General features: G+C 44.5%; 1 protein-coding gene across 1 annotated transcript in view; it reads left to right on the top strand.

Moving 5' to 3' along the window:
* The window catches only part of CMTM4 (CKLF like MARVEL transmembrane domain containing 4), a 36,005-nt gene continuing 18,331 nt past the window's right edge, over window positions 638–18,311 (top strand). The window contains exons 1-2 of the mRNA XM_021408367.1: window positions 638–1,011; window positions 17,257–17,433. Of these exons, the coding sequence (XP_021264042.1) occupies window positions 826–1,011; window positions 17,257–17,433 (363 nt within the window). The 5' untranslated portion in view covers window positions 638–825. The remainder of the gene's footprint in view (window positions 1,012–17,256; window positions 17,434–18,311) is intronic.

An 18,311-nucleotide genomic window follows, 5' to 3' on the forward strand; every position in this document is an offset into this window, starting at 1 on the left:
GGAATTAATATATACGTGAAAATCCTGTAACAGAAATGAGAGAAAGGAGTGCTAAGTCAGAAACGTGGCTGGGAAAGGGGCAGACGTGATGTCAAGAGCAAGGGATGCAGTTCTTTTTCTGCGAATACAAAGACCACCTTGAATAACGCAAAATGATAGCAACACTATTTTCGGTACATGTGGATTCAGCGATGGGAACTTCTATCGAGGACGGGGGGAATACAAAATAGGCAAGGACCAGGAGAAGGGCCGCGCCCCGGACCGCCCGGAGCCACGGGGCGGCAGCGGGAGGCACCGCGCCCGCGGGGCAGAGAGCGGCGCCAGCGCGGCCCGGCGGCCCCGGGCAGGTGCTGCCCCGCCTCAGCCGGGAGGCTCCGGGCGGGGCGGGCAGGCCCGGCCCCGGGGGCAGGTGCCGGGCAGGGCCGGGGGCGGAGCGGGCTCTCTCCGCCCTTTCCGGTGAGCGCAGGGGGGGGGGCGGAGCGGTGGCGGCGGCGGCAGTAACGCCAGCGTTCCCGGCCGGAGCTGCCGCGCCGGGACGGGAGCGGCGGGAGGGAGCGGGCCGCGGCGCAGCGAAAGCACGAGCCGGGAGGCGCCGCGGGCACGGCGGCTCGGCGGGGCGAGGGCGCCCCCCTGCGGCGGGGCGGGCTCCTCCCGCGCGGGGCAGCGGCTGAGGCGACCGGGCCGGGGCGCAGCGCCATGCAGCGTCCGAGCGTCCCGCGCCGCTCCGCCTGACGGAGCCCCCGCGGCCAGCACGGCCATGCGGCCGGCGCTCCGCTAGCAGCTCAGCCACCCCTTCGGCAGCGCGGCGGCGCCGAGCCCGGCACCATGAGGAACGGCGAGGACCTGGAGGGCTTCGACGGCGAGGCGTCCAGCACCTCCATGATCTCGGGGGCCAGCAGCCCCTACCAGCCCACCACAGAGCCCGTCAGCCAGCGCCGCGGGCTGGGCGGCCTCCGCTGCGACCTGGAGTACCTGCGGGGCACCTTCGGCAGGATCAAGCTGGCCGAGGTGGTGAGTACCGCGCCGCGGGGCGGCCGAGCGCGTACCTGCGGGCGGCGGCGCCTGGCGGCCTCTCAGGCGCCTTCCTCCACCGCGGGCGGGAGGGAGCGGGTCCCGGGCCGGGGCTGCGGGCGCAGCGCGGACCTGCGGCGGGAGGCGGCTCGCCCCGGGACGAGGCGGCGGCGGGGTGAACGGCGTTACCTCCGTCGCCCGTCACCTGCCGGGCCGCTCCCCCTGCCCGCGGGACGCCGCCCGCCGCTTGCCCGTGGCCCGGGCCCGCCCGAGGGCGTGAGGAGAGCGAGGCCGAGTGCGCGCGGTGTCGGCGTGCTGAGGGCGAGCCGCTCCCGGGAGGGGCGCGCGGCGCGGGGCCGGAGCTGCCGTGTCCCAGCGCTGCCCCGTGCTCGGCGTCCGCTCGCTGCGTGCGCGTCCCGGGCTGAGTTCCCTCGGTGCCCGAAGTGAAGAGACACCTTGAAAGCAAACAACAAAAGTAACGAAAAAAACCTCAAACGTTTCTCCGTTCTGAAAGAGGATTCGTGCAGCGTTCCTTCGTCCAGCGTTGACCAGCTCCGTGGCTTGGCTGGGAGCCCTCGGGGCCTCCCGAGCATCGCCCCATTCGCGGCGTGATGGCTCCCGGCCACGTCAGGTGCTGCTGGTGGTAGTCTTCGTCTGGGTCACGCTTCGCAGCTGCACGCTGTTCACGTTTTTGAAATTAGTGAATGGATTTTAAAGGATATTTTAAAACAGATATGAAAATGGCAGCAAGTTGGAAATAGGTTTCTGTGTAGTTTCTTATGGGGTGCTACAAACGGTTTCCATAGAATGACTAAATTCTTTGAGGACTGTAATGTTTTTTTATTTTTAAAAATTAATTCATATATATTACTTCAGTGTTCAAAACTACTGCTGTTAGTGCAAGGCAGAGTTTGCTCGTACAGGTTTCATGTAAGGTGCAGTCAGAGTACCCCAGGTCCAGCAGTGAGCACAGGGTCATGGCAGGTTGAGCTGTGCCGTGTTTGCAGAATCCCAGTGAAACTCAGCACTTGGAAGTGCCGATTGTTTTCTTGTCCCCGCGCCATAGAGCAAAATCTGGGAGTGGTACGTGAGTGCCTTTAGCAGGGAATAGCTGCGTGCAAGTCGTGTGTTTTCAGGAGTGAGGCTGAAGGACCTGCCTGCCGTCGCCGTGCAGCGCTGACCTGTCGCTGGGCTGCTGAAGCTGACGCTGCGGTGCAAGCTGTGTGGTGGGGCTGCCCGGTAGGTGAAAGCCGTCCGGCCTTGGGATCCTTGTTTCTGATCCCATGCCGGTCTCTTCTGTCGTACGCTGATAACTGCAGCAAGTCGCCTTTGAAGCCTGCCATTCAATGAGTGGTCATTGATTGTGAGTAAATAAATCCATTGTTGTTAAGACAGTGTTTTAAACCATTGTTATTAAAACATATGGATTTATGTGGTACTAATTTCAGGGGTTTGCAGAATGTGCCCTGCCGGAGACGTGTTGTAGTTCATGTGTGGAGCGTGTGAACGCAGCAGTCAGAAGCTGACAAACTGCATTAGCTGGTGTAGGCTGGAGGGCTGCGCACCACCTTGGCAAGCTCAGACTCCGTGTGGTTGTGCTCCAGAGGAGCTGTCTTGTTTGTGGTAATGACCGATGGGGCAAGCTGCTGAGTTCTGCATGCTGACCGGAAGCAGAGCAGTCCTGGAAAAGAAGAAGGAAGAGCTCGTTCCGTGATGCACTGAATTCACTTATTTTCCAAATGTAATTTAGTTGTTATAATGCTTAATAATGCCTTTTAATGTACCGTGGGAACTGAAACGTGTCAAAGGCCATTGTGTAGTGCTGGCATGTTTTTAAAGATGAGGAGGAACTCCTTTATTGCACAGATGGAAACCTTCCCTCCCCCTGAAAAAAAAGCGTTTGAGATAAAAAATGTCTCTGAATATTGGTTTAAAAAAAATGTGGCAGGAAAGATGACAGTGCACACGCTTCATTTAGCATCGGAGTTCGTGTTAAAGTGCACACACGGTTGGCAGGCAGAGTTATCAGTTCAGGACAAACACTGCCACTTGCGTTAATCTCCCGCTGAAGGACTCCTGCAGTGCAGCTCACGTGCTGTGCGTGGGGTAGGGCTGCTGGCTGCTGCCATGGCGGCATCCACGTGTCCTGTCTTGGCTCTCAGAAGAAGGAACCAAGAATGGGGAAAAGGCAAAAGCCTGAAAGGAAAGGCAGAGGGGCTGCAGGGCTCCTCTGCTTACATTTTGTAATGTAATGAGAATTTTTGTCTTCATCCGTTCAAAATGATGCTGCAGGACTTGTTGCAAGATGGAAAGCGGTGCGAGGGGTGGGCCTGTGGAGTAATTGAAGTGCTGCTAGATGAGAGAACAGCTTTAACTCATTTACCCCTATCTCAAGAGAATATGCTATAAACTGCCCCTTAGAGGGGCCCTGCCACAATGGAGTGTGGTAATGTTGATGGTTCATGTAGTGGTCATAATGTTGATGGTTCATGTAGTGCTCAGCGTTTTCCAGGTCTTCACTTGGCTTTCATTTCCTCAGCTCCCAGATAAGGGTGAGCAGCATTGTGTGTTGTTGTTAATGACAAAGTGGGTATGTAAACTAAGAGAACTATTTTAATAGTTGGGATTTTCATTAGTCAAGGCTAAATTTAGCAACTCTGTAGTACATATGGCTGGTTGTATTGCTATTAGTGTTAAATATGAAGACTAGTGAGAAAGTAATAGGAAGATGCCCTGCAGAAGAGCTAAGCATTGAGCAGATGTCTGTTTTTGAAAGCTTTGTTGTTAGGTGAGCTTTCCAGAAGAGCTCTTTCAGCCGCACCTTGCCGTTGCGATGGGATAGCTGTATATGTGTGTTTGGATGTGTGAGGAAGCACCTGGTGTAATGGAGGTTGGGTAGAGCTGTGAGCCTCTTTGGAAGGAGGGGAGGAAGGTGCTGAGCACTGGGTCACGTCCGGACAGGAGAAGGCAGGAGAAGTTAGTACCCGTGTGTGTTGCACGGAGATGTGATGGCTGTCCTTGGAAAGGAGAGCAGAAAAGCTCTTTGCAGTTTATTTTCATTTCTCTCTGGCGTGATTTTATGTTTCTCATGGTTTGGGGGGGCTTTCATACTTCCCATGGAGACTGTTGTACGATGAAGCAGATACAACTGGAAAGATTTCCTATGGACATCCTCAATTGATTTGTTTCATTTCAGTACTTCTTCTCTCTTCCCTTGACTTTCCCTGACAGAATCTCTCTCTCCTTTTCTGAGAATACTTGTTTGCCATATGAGGATCATTTTAATGGGTAGTTATTTGACTTCAGATGAAACTGAAGGTGTGAGAAAAAAGCAGCAGGTTTTCTAAGTGTGTTACTGTCTTTCCTTCATTGTTACAGCTCTGCGTCTTGCAGAATCTTACCATTATTATTGGAGTTGGGTGTCAGAAAATATTTGCTGAAATTCCTGTGGGAAATCTTGCCTGCCTATTGTCTACTTCTCCGTCTCTGTGGGAACTGCAGCTCCTGGTGGGCTTCTCATCAGGGCACCAGTTGAGTGATGAGGAAACAAGTCAGGATCCTGATGGGAGCCCCACTGTTCTCGTTGGAATCCTGCTAGGTTTTCACAGGCAGTTGATTTAGGGTCAAGGAACTGGAGTACTTGATCTACAAAATAGCACCGAGCCAGTTCTTGTGATGTTGGTGGTAGTTCGGAATGGTTCATCTGGAGCAGCAAGATTGCGGAGCAACCTACTGATGGAATCAGTGTCATAAACCCTTAAGGTGTGTTGCCTTGGGGAGGGGTGGTGTTTGTGGTAGGTATTGGTGGCCCCTGTAGCTCAGAGAGCACTAAACATTTTCTTAATGTGCCAGTTCCAAAAATCCATCAGATTCCTCTTCAAGAAGATAATGCTTCTGCCTGGGAGGTCTCTGGGCTGCAAGTCACTGATGAGCGTACTGGGAAGTATCGCTGTGTGCTTCTCTGGTCTGGTTCCCGTTCCGTATGCTATTGCTTGTTGGTGGAGGCAAGTTTTTGGGCTACATGAAATCTGATGGGAATAGCAGTTCATATGTTCACAATTTTCTGAATAAAAAGTTCCATCTTCATTGGTGGAGAGTAGCTGAATGTTGGAAAAAGCTTTCCTTGTCTTTTTTTTTTTTTTTTTTGTGGCTTACTATCATTACACGTTTCCAGATCCAGATATTGGTTAAGGCCCAGACCGCACTAAAGTTCTTTGCTATTAGTATCTACTGCAATGTGAAGAGTTAAAAGTGCAAAAAGCCTGTAGTAGCTACAATACCTACATGCACCTACAATAATTCTATTGAGAGTTCTCATTGTTTATTATAGTAAAAAATAGAAGCAATGTTTACTGTTCCAAGTAGTAAGATAACTGCCAGCTACTTGAACTAGTGCAAGATGTAATCAGCCATCTTGTCTAATTATCACAGCACTCCTGTGCCTTCAGCTCATAATCCCCCTATCCAGAAGTGATCAGGGTGGGATGATCTGAGTGCCCCACCACTCGGTGCGATCCCATGCTCAGCTTCTCAGGGCTCGTCCAACTCTTCCCTGCTTCGCTGTCCCATGGTCTGCCTGCGGTACTCCATGCACCTTTCCTGCTATGTCCGAGGGTTACACTGGTAGTTTATAGCCATTCTGCAATTCACTGTAGCTCCCATGTTGTATTCTGTTGTAATTCCCAAACAGCAAATTTGTGTTTGTGTAAGAAGTCCTTGTGACTTTGCATGTTGTGCGTTGAGCTTGGGTTCTTGGCGCTGTTTGTAGCTTCTTGTGCGCAAGTCGGGGGTTTGACATTGGATACTGCTGATCTTTGGCATCTGGCCTAGAAAAAAGACTTGCAATATCATATTAAAAGGATAATGTTTGTAATACACAAATAAGCTTAGAAATCCTATTTAGGTAGGCCATGTCTGTTCAGTGTCTCTGAGACACTTGATTACTCTTCGGAAAGTTTTTCTTTAAAGGTTGTAGCTCTGCATTGCTGTGTGGCGATATTTTTATACTGACATTTACCATAGAAGGAATAATGGTGAGATAATGCCGGCTAGCTTTGCTTTTTGTTGGTTCTGTGTGCATGTAAAGAAAAGGCTGCAGCTGTCATCCATGGGAGAAGCCAGTTTTTGTTGCTCTCTTTCATGGTGTCTCTTAAGCACCATCTGGACATGGGCTGTTGTCCTACTGCTGCTAAACTCCTAATTCTGGTTAGAAATTGGCCTCTAAGGTTCTGGATAGTTTTAAATTCTGCCTTCAGAAATAAAGTTCAATAATCTCTTTAATATATGTGCTCTATTTTTTTTTCCCTACTGTTATGAGGCAGTGTAAGTGGTACCAGATACATTATACCGATTGTAGTTGCTGCAGTGAGAACTGTAATTCTAATGGGGTTATGGTTTGGAATTCAGCTTCTTGTCACCTTTCTGGTGATCTGTCTGAAGGCTGAGAGACCTTATAGTATCTGAAGGACGGGAGTCAGCTGGATGGGAACAGGCTCTTTTCAGCAGTGCCCAGCGGTAGTACAAGGGGCGGTGGGCACAAACTGGAACATGGGAAGTTCTGTATGAAGGTGAGGAAAAGCTTCTTTCCTGTGAGAGTGACAGAGCACGGGAACAGGCTGCCCAGGGAGGTGGTGGAGCCTCCTTCTGTGGGGATATTGGAGACCTGCCTGGATGCTTTCCTGTGTGACCTGCTGCAGGGAGCTGCTTGGCAGGGGTTGGACTCTGTGACCTCCAGAGGGCCCTCCCAGCCCCTGCACTTCTGTGATGAGCCTCCCTAGAGATTTAATTATCACCTTAAGGTAGGACAAGGAGAAGGACTAGAAATTTAAGAGGTTGTGGTTTTCTTGTAACATAAGCGGTGCAGGAGGAATCAGTTACTTCTCTTGCTGGTTAATGCAGTTTGCCAGTTCGTCTTCGTACTTGTTGATAGTCATCCGCCTCTGCTCAGAGGTGCGTGTCAGAAGTACCTGCCTTGCTTCCTGCAACCAGAAATTCAGTACTGAAACTTTGTATGTGGACATCTGAGTAGAAGTCTTAACAATGGGTCATCTGCTGTCAGTCTGGTGATTGCAGTCATGATTTCTAAATTAGAGATGAATAAAGTAAATTCTGAGTTTTTAAAAAAAAAAAGTCACCTAATTAATTCTCAGATGATCGGTGTAGTCAGCTGCTTCCAAAACATGGAAGTCATACTTAGGTTTCTCAGAGCTTGTACTGTCACGTCTTCAGAGCAACGGGAGCAGAATAGTGAAAGTTTACTGTGCAAACCTTATGTGTAGCAAGTGTAAGAACGTACAATTGCAGATGAAGATGGGTCAGCTGCTTTGCTGGCTGTGGGCAGAGAGGTCTCAGAGCTGGCACAGCACTCAGCAGAACTGAGACGTCAGTGTGGTGCAGAGTGGCATGGGACGAGCAGTGCAGGCCCTGCAGGGCCCCGGTCCCAACATGTAGTAGGTGTCTGGGGTGAGCGTGTAGTCACACTGCAGTTTGTTATTTGGATCGCATCATGGCTGACACGTGGCTTTGGGTAACGGAATTGTGTGTAATTAAACACGAGCATTCCCATTTTAGTAGTTTTCTGTACTTTTGTACAGTTTAAACTGAAATGTTCATGCAAGAAAGTAACAATCATAGCTGTTACAAATATTATGAAATACTTAAGTGCTGTCTTTAATAACATTTGATCACCTTTATCTCATGAAATAATTTTAATTCTGTTAATTGATATTACGACTTGACTGTTATGAGTAAATTAATTGGGACTTTAATCATATACTGTTCTAAGAGAGACTGTTACTTAGTGCTTGGAAACGTCTTGTCTAACATAGAAGAAACCTTGTAGTGAACATTAGGATCTTTTAATTTGATGGTATCACTTGGTAACATCTTCAGAGTATTTAGGAAAAAAGTGCTTCTCCTGAGCTAGAGGAACGTTCCCTGGGCACTGGGTGCATTTGGCTCACAGTGATCAGTGGCGGTGGCAGCCCACCAGGTCAAGGCGATGTTGCCAGAGCCTGAAGGCTTTTGTGTTATTAACAGTGTTTTATAGTTCTCGGCCTGCGGCGTGTGAGTTTGTTTCAGTCCTGGGGCGGATCTGTTCCTGAGTTGTAAAATTCCAGCTAGGTGAATTTGCCATTGTGCAGTGAGAGCTTGTGGGTTCCTTTCTGTTTGGGACGGCTGTAAGGCGGTCTGAGCTGCAGGACGGGCTGAGGGCTTCACGCATTCCCCGGTGCAGCTGGCAGTGCTCTTTAATGTTCTGGCCTACATCTATTTTTTTCACGTTCTGTTTTACCAGTATGTCTAGACTCTTTTTGCCTTTTAAGGCATGGCATCTAAGGGAGCCTTCAGATTGCAATCTTGGGAACGCTGGGATCGCAAGGACATTTTGCACCATTTCCTTTAAACAAAAACAAACCCAAAAAACTTTAATGGATTCCTTAGGACTACTCTAAGTTCTTGATTGTTTTCTCATTAAAATTCCTTTCTTGTTTTAGTAGTTGTGGGATGTTTGATGTTTTCTCATAATTTGGATTAAGTGGAACTTTAAAGGGTACGGGCTGATTACGATAGTCTTAAAAGAGAACTTTCACTTACTCTGAAGTGCCCGAGCAGCCTAGTGAAACGTGAAGGCCGTACACAGCAAATACCTTGACAATTTTCTGTACACCTTTAGTTTTTAAAACCAATTAATTTATCCTTCTGTTTGTTACAGAATTTATGGTGCCGTGTTTTAATGTTGTTTGAACTAGTGTGGTTTCCAGCGCAGGTTGGCTTCTGAATGAGCATGGGATCACAAAGCCAGACCAGAAATGCTGATTTTTCTTTTTTTAGGAGCTGCGTTAAGAATTCTCGTAATTGCGTAGCTGAAACTGAATAGCCCAAATCTTTATACTTGATTTAGGAATCGCACAAACGTGATGTCAGGAACGTGTTGTATTCCAGAAGAGAGCATGTGTGTGCCCAGCGAATAGAACACATGCGCAGCCCGAAGGCAAAAGTAGGGTAGGTGTATGTAGCTGAATTTTTAATGACAAAGGTATGATAAGTTGAGTTCTTCCAGCTTGATGTGGGAGAAAACATGTTATTGTTCTTAAACTAGAAAGGCTGAAACGAAACCAGGGCCTTTCAGTGCAACTAACAATTATGATAGTCGTTAAGACAAACCATCTTGAGGAAGCTCAGATGCATCTTCCTCTTCCTCAGTGACAACAGGGAGAGGATTACTAAACTTTTCTTGAACTCGGCTGTTGAGAAAATTTTTCCCCATTCTGTTTCCTTTAGTCAGTTTTTATGGTGTTACTATTTTAATAATGCTGCATGAATATGACTAGCAGTAAATGGGACTTCTGGAAAAGCATTTTATTCTTCCTCCTTCCCTCTTTCTGCCTCCAGAAGTGCAGCTGCCAGTGGCTGAGAAGGATGCAAAGGATTCAGAGTGTATGGAATTAAATTTAGTGCAGAGCTGAAGAAATGTGTGATGTTTTTCTGACTTATCCTTACCCTGCATGTCTAAGAACATGATATGCCAATGCCATTCAAATTGTGATAAAATTAGACTTGAAGAAACTGAACTGAGTAGCTTCACATTTAAAGAATTTCCACTTTTCTGTTCCGCATGTGATTTAATTGCACTTCTTACCAGCCCTGAAGCCTGAGGTGCTGCTTGCAGCAGTTGGTCCATATGGACTTGTGCCCTTGGCGTGTCCCTCTGTCCTCCAGCATTGAGGTGGCTGGGCCAGGCTTGTAGGGCTGCTCACAGGGATTTAGACTAGATATTAGGAATAAATTCTTTACTGTGAGATGGTGAGACGCTGGAACAGATTGCCCAGAGGGGTTGTGAATGCCCTGTCCCTGGAGGTGAAAGGAACCCTCAGTTATCAGGAGGCCGTGAAGAGAGAGAGGGGAAACCCACCTGCTGTAATGGAGTATTTATGTTTACTCACTGAAGCCATTGGCACAATACAGTGTACTGTGGATCTAGAATAAGCCTGTACATTTATGAGCATGGCTGTGTAAGAAGTAGCTGTGTAATCCAGCATATGGGTGAGCAAGGTAAGAGATGTGCAAGTTGCTGTGCTGGGCTTCTGGTCGTTACTGTCTTGCAGCAGCTGTCATTATGAACGTACATGAAATTACAAGATGCAGCAACTGTAGTTCCTGAGGATCAGGAGCTTAAGTTCCTATTGAAAGGAATCAGAGAGGGAAGCTGCTTACAGTTTGTGTGGTTTGTTTGCCTTCCTCGTGTGTGATCTTCACATGGATGCCTTGTGGGATGGGGTTGCTATGGAACTGCTAGTAGGCTTTTTCTTATGGGACAGGTGATGTTACATCTCTTTTTTGTCTAACCTGGGAGAGGTGTGTTGCTGTGTGGGCAGCGGCTCCTCTTGTGGGGAGGAAGGAGGTGGAGGTGGTAGGGCTGTGGTAGGGCCCGCTGCTGCAGCATGGCTGCTCATTGGGGCTGTGCCACTCGGTACAAGGAAGCCATTGCTAAGGTGGGTTCATCTGCCTTCTGTCACTTTTGAGACTTTGCTGAAGTGTAGTCACCGTTGCTGCTCTGAGCCATTCCTGGGGAATTAGGATTAGAACATTTTAGGTGTAAATGGCACCAGGCAGAGGTGGCACTGGGGTGGAGGCAGCTCCTGAGATTCCTGTGGGGGAACCCTGCAGGCCGGGGCTCTTCTGCTTTTGGCATCACGGCTCTCTGCCTGTGGATGTATTTACTTGTAATGCTACACTGGATTTCCTTTAAGAACAGTATTATTATAATGTGAAAAAAAAACAAAAAACAAAAAACCAAATTATTTGGCTGAACAGTAACAGGAAGAACTATATTTGTTTTTCTTTAAAAACAAACAAACAGAAAAACCCAAACATAACAAAAAGAACCACCCCACCTCAAACATTTCCCTGCTGCAAAATAGTATGTGTTTTACAGCATCTGAGCTGGAATTGTTTTTGCATATACATAGCAGATAAGAATGTTTGTTGTATAGGTGTGTCCAGGCAATAAGCAAAACACGGTACCGATGCATATAGAGCAGGAAGTAAGTCACTATTTGTAGATTTCTTCCGTTCTAGATTCCACGATTAATGTAACTTGTAGAACTTGTGCATTTCTGTCAGTTGAGTCTCTCTTCTGTTTTTAGTTCAGTCTAGGATTGTTTTCTAGAGTGTTAAGTTTTGACGTGCTTAGTGTTTCAAGACAAGTATCTTTCTGTTGTTAACTTCGAGCGTTAAGAAGTTACCCGCATTCTTAAGTATGACTCCTAAAATGCGCCAGCAGAATGCTTCTGGCCTCAGAAATATGTTCTGTATTTAGAATTGGTCTTCTGCCTAAGTAGAGGAAGGGAAGTCAGCAGTGGATGAGTCTTTCGAAGGTTGCAGAAAATGGATGGTGGTGGCGAACTGTCAGCTGATTTAGTAAAGATTCCACAATATTTAATGTGCTGAAAGCTTGCCGTGTTACACCCGAAGGGGAAGGAGGGAACAGTGAGAACTCGATTGCAGCTACATGCGAAACCTTAGAGGTGCAACGAGGATCTGAAGTTTAAATAATTCTGCTGCTATTTGTGTTGTCACCAAAATCCAAGTTGAATTCTGGAGGTCTTGTTGAGTTTTTTCTGAATTGGTTCCATGTTATATTTTGTGCCATTTGAGCACAGCTTATGCAGGGTGCTGAGTTACTTTTGCTTGCTTAAGCTTCCTTCTCTGGTAAGCATCATTTTCCTAAATTTGCCTTTAAGGAAAGCTTAATGCTCATTTGTGATTTAAAGCTCCTTGCAGTCCAATTACCGGAGTTAGTAACACATTTCTTTTGGTCTTAAGGATACAGACGAAGAGCAGGCGGGAAATCAGCCATTCTTCTGCTTCGGGTAAAAGATGGTTTCCTGCTGGAGAAGCAGTACTGTGTTTCAGCCATATGATCCCAAATATTCATCTCTGTGCCAGCTGTTTTAGATGTGGGAAATGCATGTGCTTTGCAAGGAATGAGACCCGCTTGGTTTCATACATTAAGTTAGAACTGCTGGGCCAAGTAAATGAGAACAATAAATCTAGATTTTAATTCAAGAAAGTTTGATGTCTTCAGATACTTTAAGTGGTGCAAAAGCAATTTATTTCTTTTCGATTTTGTGCATGTGTGTTGTACTGTACCATTAATTTAAACAGTCTGGATGTAAAAATATCTTGGTAGTGTGACATTCTTACTGATAGTCTGTGGGTATTTTTCAGGCAGAAAAAATGCTGACCATTTAGTGGGTTTTTGGAAATGATGCGTAATCCTGTCATTGAATCACACAATAAGGCTTTCTGTGGTAACCTCTTAGATAAACAGGAAAACTCTCATTTTTTTTTAACTTTGTTTTCATTGCAGAACTGTCTTTTTATTTTTAGTGCAAAGTTGATGGATTATTTTTTTAATTAATTTTTTTTTTTACATAAAGCACAGCGTCCTTTATCTTTGGGAACGACGCAGCGTTAGCAAGCTCCTGAAAGCTCGCTTTCGGCGTCGGTGCCTGTCGTAACACATTTTCTCCGTTTGGGGAAATACAGCGTTTTAAGTCTGACGTGCCTGTGTTGCCAAGAAAATGATGTAAATATAAGCCATTTACATAGCCCTAAGGCAGATGATTTCTTCATTAAGGGCTCTCCTCCAGGGGAATTTGCAGGAAAGTTGAGATGATTACAATAATGGTATGAAGCTAATGTGCCTGAATCGAAGAACATTGGATCCCAGCATAGAGGCTTTCTTTCAATAATTGAAAGGGTCTTAATTGTAGTAGCTTCATCCTTTTCCAGCAAGGGGAATTCTGAATTGAGCCTTCAGGTGGGCTTCGCTACTCTTTAATAGAAGCGCGATAGCCTCAGATTGTACGTGGATCACCTTGGCACTCCTCGATGTCCAAACAGTGGTATTGACTAACAGGTTTCCAGTCAGTTAAAACTAAAAAGCTCCCAAAATCATTACTGGGAAATAATACTTGTTTCTGTCGCTGAAGATTTCTCCCTTCTGCCTTTGCACTGGGCAGCAGTGGGTAGTGAGGGACAAGGTGCCTGGGAAGCTTCCTCTGTCTCAGAGCTTGAGATGCACTGCCCATGCCGGGCTGCAAGTCTGGGCGTACCCCAGGCTGTTCTCAGCTCCCCTGTGAAGCTTGTTTTTCTCAATCCTGCTTTTGTTGACCTGGTTTTTGCATCTCCTTTGTTTGAGGGAAGTGTGGTTTTGCCGTTGGCCTTGGGTGCCTTTGCATAGACCTGTGTGCCCAGTAGAATTAGCAGAAGTGTTTGTAGGGACGGAGTTTCACATTGATGCAGTACCTACTTTGTTCCTTTCAGGAAGAGTGAAAGTAGAAGGGAAACCAAAACCAAGCCTCAAAAAAGAGGAAAAAGAAAAAAAGAGGTTTTAAATCTTACATCATTGAAGGAATTAGGGTGGAATAGAAAACTCCCCAAAGTACTCGCTGCAGAGGAAAACAGCTGAGAAGTCTCATTTCATCCATCAGAGGGAACTTTCTCTATTGGCTCTGTCCAAGAAAACTTTAGCTGTGTCGTTTGTGGGAGAGAGCAGTTACTCCTGTAAGAGGAGATCCTCCACCACATTCAACTTCTTATTTTTCCTCAGTGAACCAACCTTGGAGCTCCTGCTTCTGGACAACTTCTGGTCGGTGCTCATCACCCTCGAGTATGAAAATAGATGTGACTCCGAAGTAGGGATTGTTAGGAAAGATGTTTTCGTTACAGTTAAGGAGCTCTGCAGGAAAAGCGGACAAAATGATCAACTCTAAACCTGCAATGAGTTCTGTCTGAAAATAAGCTGAGATGAAGACTTTTAGCCCGCCTCCAGACTTGCTGTGTCGCTCTCCTGGGTTCATACTTACTTATGATCAAATCCGTCTACTTCACAGACACATCAACCGAGTGGTGTTCTGTGTGCCAAAATCACATTAATTCACTGCCTAATTTATACAACCCATTTGAAATGATCTATTTCATATGTTTAATAATGCAGTGAAAATGAGTTGTTTTTCTTGCAATGTTAACATGTTGGGTTTTTTGTTTGTTTTTAAAATGAACTTGATCACTGGAAGAACCATAGCTTTTGGCAAGCTGCTTTGGCTCGTGTTGCAGAATGTACACAACATTACTTAATGTAATTAATTGGGAGGATGCTTCTGGCAAATTTATGAATGTGTAGGGGGACAAGATCAACCCAGTGTTTCAAAGAAAATATTTCTCAACAAACACTATGTTTTTTTAGTGTTTGCAAAAAGGGAAGTACATGGGGGAGGATAGCTTTTTCTGTGGTAATTAATTTCAATTTTTTGTCATAACATTTATTGTGAGACAAATAACTAACGGTTAACAGGAAAGTATTATCTGTAGCATGAATATGAAGGATAGTCTTTCTTTAGAAAAATAGTAACACATCTAGTTGGAATCTTGATGTACTGAAGCTTGGGAGTGAATTGTTCGCATGGAAGTACTCGTTCAGGTGGCCACATCCACTCCTTATGGTGGTAACACTTGTGTTAGTAGTGAGTTACTCTGCCCACATTTTCAAAATCCAGCTTCAGTTTTGCTGTCAGAATTTCCATTGTAAACTGAAGCAGTTGAGGATTTCTCCCAAATATACTAGTGAAGAGTATCAGTAGGCTTGGGCTGCCACAACCTAGAACGCTGCGTGCTGATGGGTGGTACTTACACTGGTGACATGTCTCCATCTTTACTGATGTTTGGAATGGTTTGGGTTAACTCCAACCCAAGTGTGTGCAACTAGTGCTTTTCTTAGGAGGCTGCGTCTCACCCGTAAGTATCTCCTGTGATTTCTTAAGGGATAAAAGGAAATCTTAATACATTTCGGAGCAGTTCCACTTAAATTCATATTCATCTGAGCTTGAGAGTATGTAAGTAACACCTAATGATTAGTGTTCCACCCCAAGTGTCTCTTCAGTACATAATTTAATTCCATTTCTAAAAGTAAGAAGCACTTTAGCTTTTTTTTGAGCTTTGGCTGCTACGTCCATTTGCTTGAAGAAGCATTCTGTCTGTGTGGATAGAAGTGAGTGTGAGATTGTGTCAAAACTCCATCTGCTGCGTAGGAGTTGCCCGGCGTAATGACCGACGTGCCCTGGGTTTTGGCTCCTTGAGCCTGATGTTGCCGGCACTGTTCAGAGCTGTTTATATTTTTAGAAAGGGAACCTAATATTGTTTGAGCTCGTGCTACGGTATTTCAAGAGAATATTGCAAAACCATTTCCTTTAAAACAATAAAATTTTTATTAGGGTTATAATACATCAGAAGTGGTGGCAAGGACACTGGAGACTTTATTATATTGGAATGTTTAAAAGTTTCAATGTTGCCAATTGACTGTGACTTCTAGCATTAATCCTGGATTTTGATCCCACTTGAGACGTTTAAGATTTTTTTTTTTAGATCTGTGTTTCTTAAAATTGTATTCTTCAGTTCTGAGGCTCATGTTCACAGAAAACATGGACTTCATTGCAAACTGTAATGTAAAATGAAGCTGCTTTCTGGGCAGTTTTTTACTTTTTGTCATTGTTAAACTCATAGTTGGATTCCAATTTTTCAATGCATATTGTTGTTTTTTTAACCTTCCATAGCTATTCAATGTCAAGGGTAAAGAGCAGCTTCAAGTGTTCAGTCACTGAGTATCTGTTCAGAATTTGTTTCAAAATCAGCCTGCTCTGTTAGCTAGCAAAAATTAGTATAGCATGTTGTGTTTTAAAGACCTCATGCTAAATGAGCTGTGGGAGACTTCCTAGCCAAGTATTTTTATTAAAACTGTTTTTCAGTCTATTTTTAAGCTTAAATTAGCTACCGTATTCTGAAGTATGTGGCAAAGGCAGTGCATGGGATTGTTGTCCTGTACTTGGAATTACTGCTGATGTCAGTGGCAAAAATTGTAACTATTCTTTCAGAATCCTTTTTCTTCATAGTGCCAGTTTAGCTGATAGGAGACAGAGACGCAAATTAGTATATGAAGTATAGAAAGCTCTGGAAGAAAGGGTATTTGCAAAAAATATGATTGACATTTGCAAAGAACAATTTAGAGGAAACCAATTGGTATTGTGGCTTCTGCTAACTTTGGTTTTTGCAAGGCATTCCATTTGAGACATTTAGCTCTGGAGAGGCATCTCTGTACGTTCTTCACTCTCAAATTGAAGTGACTTAACTGAGGTCTCAGCAGAATTTTGTGGTGGAGCAAAAAAGTGAATTCTTTCTGAGAAATGTGAGTGGGTTGGTGGGTGGGTGTTGTCTTGAAAACAAAGCAGAACATTCTTAAAGGCCTTCCTTGCATGCTGTGGAAAATGTAGGGGGAAGCATCCATGACATTAGGGTTTTTTTGCCATTTGTATTTAAAGAGGAGTCAGTTTGAAACATGCACTTAAGCATGTGAGTTTTGTACTCTCTGTACATGTAAATGGTAGCTAATACTGCTGTGTGTCGTCTTCTGTATTTTAGCTTTGTGCATGAAGCAGGTAGTGAGTTTTCCTGTTTTATCCTAAACAGGGAATTAAACTCTTGCAGAAGTCTGCACTCTGCCAAGATTGCTTTTGAATTGGGCGTGACATACTTCTAATTTGGATAATGGTTAGAGTAAAGTCATTTTCTGCTCAATATGTTAGCTATTGGTTTTATTTTCTTACAGTAAGAGAACTAAGTATGCATTTTCATATCAAATAGAACATATTTATGGTGATGAACATGAAAACAGGCAGATGCTTTTAGAAGCTGGTGGAGATCCTGAATCTGTGCTACTTAGTTTTCAAGCTGATATCAAATTCAAAGTAATGGCTTTATTGAAATGTCTTTTACAGTCATGCTGTGATAATACTACGTAAATGAGATTGATATTGGCCCAAAAGACAAATGCATTTGGTCTTTAAATTTTGGAATAGCATATAATGAAATAAAATGTTTGAGGTACCATTTCACATGTTAAGCCAAAGGCCTGAAGGGGTTTCATGCCTTTCTGGGTGTCTCCATCACTTTGATGCTGGACTCCTTGTAATTCTCCTAAAACAGACTTTCTTGAACAGGAGATACCCAGTAAGTCTTGCATTAATTTGCTTTTGTTTTCGCTCTTAGGCAGTGCCCTGTTATAAACTGAGATCACACATTCCTGAGTGTAAACTGATCATGTTCCCAATGGAAATTTCAGGAATACTTGTGGCTATTTTCAAAATGTGGAAATCTATTTATATTTTTTCCACTTGTTTTTCTTCCTAGGTTTTGGCACTGATTGCGTTCATCTGCATAGAGACCATCATGGAATGCTCCCCTTGCGAAGGCCTTTATTTCTTCGAGTTTGTGAGCTGTAGTGCATTGGTGGTTACTGGAGTCCTGTTGCTTATGTTCAGTCTAAATCTTCACACAAGAATACCACAGATCAACTGGAATCTCACTGTAAGTTTGTACAAATCCTTGCTGCTAAAAAACATCTGCAAAACTGTTTTTAAGTTTGGTCTTTGAATTTTACTTTCTACTGCTAATGTTTAAGATTCTGTGTGAGTACTCTTTATGCTGACTAAAGGGTACGATTTATGTTACTTTGAATACTAACAGCAGAATGAGCTTTGCAGTATAGCAAGATTAAACTGCGTTAAATAGAGCTAAAATTCTTTTCTGGTAGATTCTCTTTGGAAGGAAAGACTTAGTGCTACTGCCAGCAATTACTGTTTGTTGATGAAGTGGATAAAAATGCAGTCTGTATTTATTTAACTTTGACAGATGCGATATTTACAGTAGCCTGTTGTTCTTCCATAAGCTGTTTTTTATATTAGGGTTCTGGTGCTACGTATATATTTTTCTTACACAGATTAATGTAATCATTGGGTAAAAAGATCATAAGCTTTCTCTGAAAGTTAAGCATTGAATTGCTTGCACCCCTATTAAACATCCGCTGGCAATGCTTGATGTGTTCTCAAATACAAGGAGCTTTGGAAAAGAACTGCTGGCAATGCACATTCCTTTTGTACAAGTCTCCATTTCCATGCTATATTATGAGTTAAATGTTCAGATTGAGCTGCATAAACACAGATCACAAAATCAACATGAGTCACTCTACCGAAACATCTGTCATCTTTAGAACAGTGTTTATATCAACTCTTTTGCACAGTACAGATAGATAATACATATACATGTATGTATGTTCTAATGTATTTTTGTAAGGGGTGTGTAGACTACTCACAGTAGTTTCTAGGCTTCTGTGTGATTTCTTTTTTTTTTCATGTCAGTTATTATTGTTGCAACTTGCATATTTACCATAGCTGTTTGTAAGCCTA

The sequence above is a fragment of the Numida meleagris genome, chromosome 10 (assembly GCF_002078875.1).
Source record: "Numida meleagris isolate 19003 breed g44 Domestic line chromosome 10, NumMel1.0, whole genome shotgun sequence".
NCBI classification, from domain to species: domain Eukaryota; kingdom Metazoa; phylum Chordata; class Aves; order Galliformes; family Numididae; genus Numida; species Numida meleagris.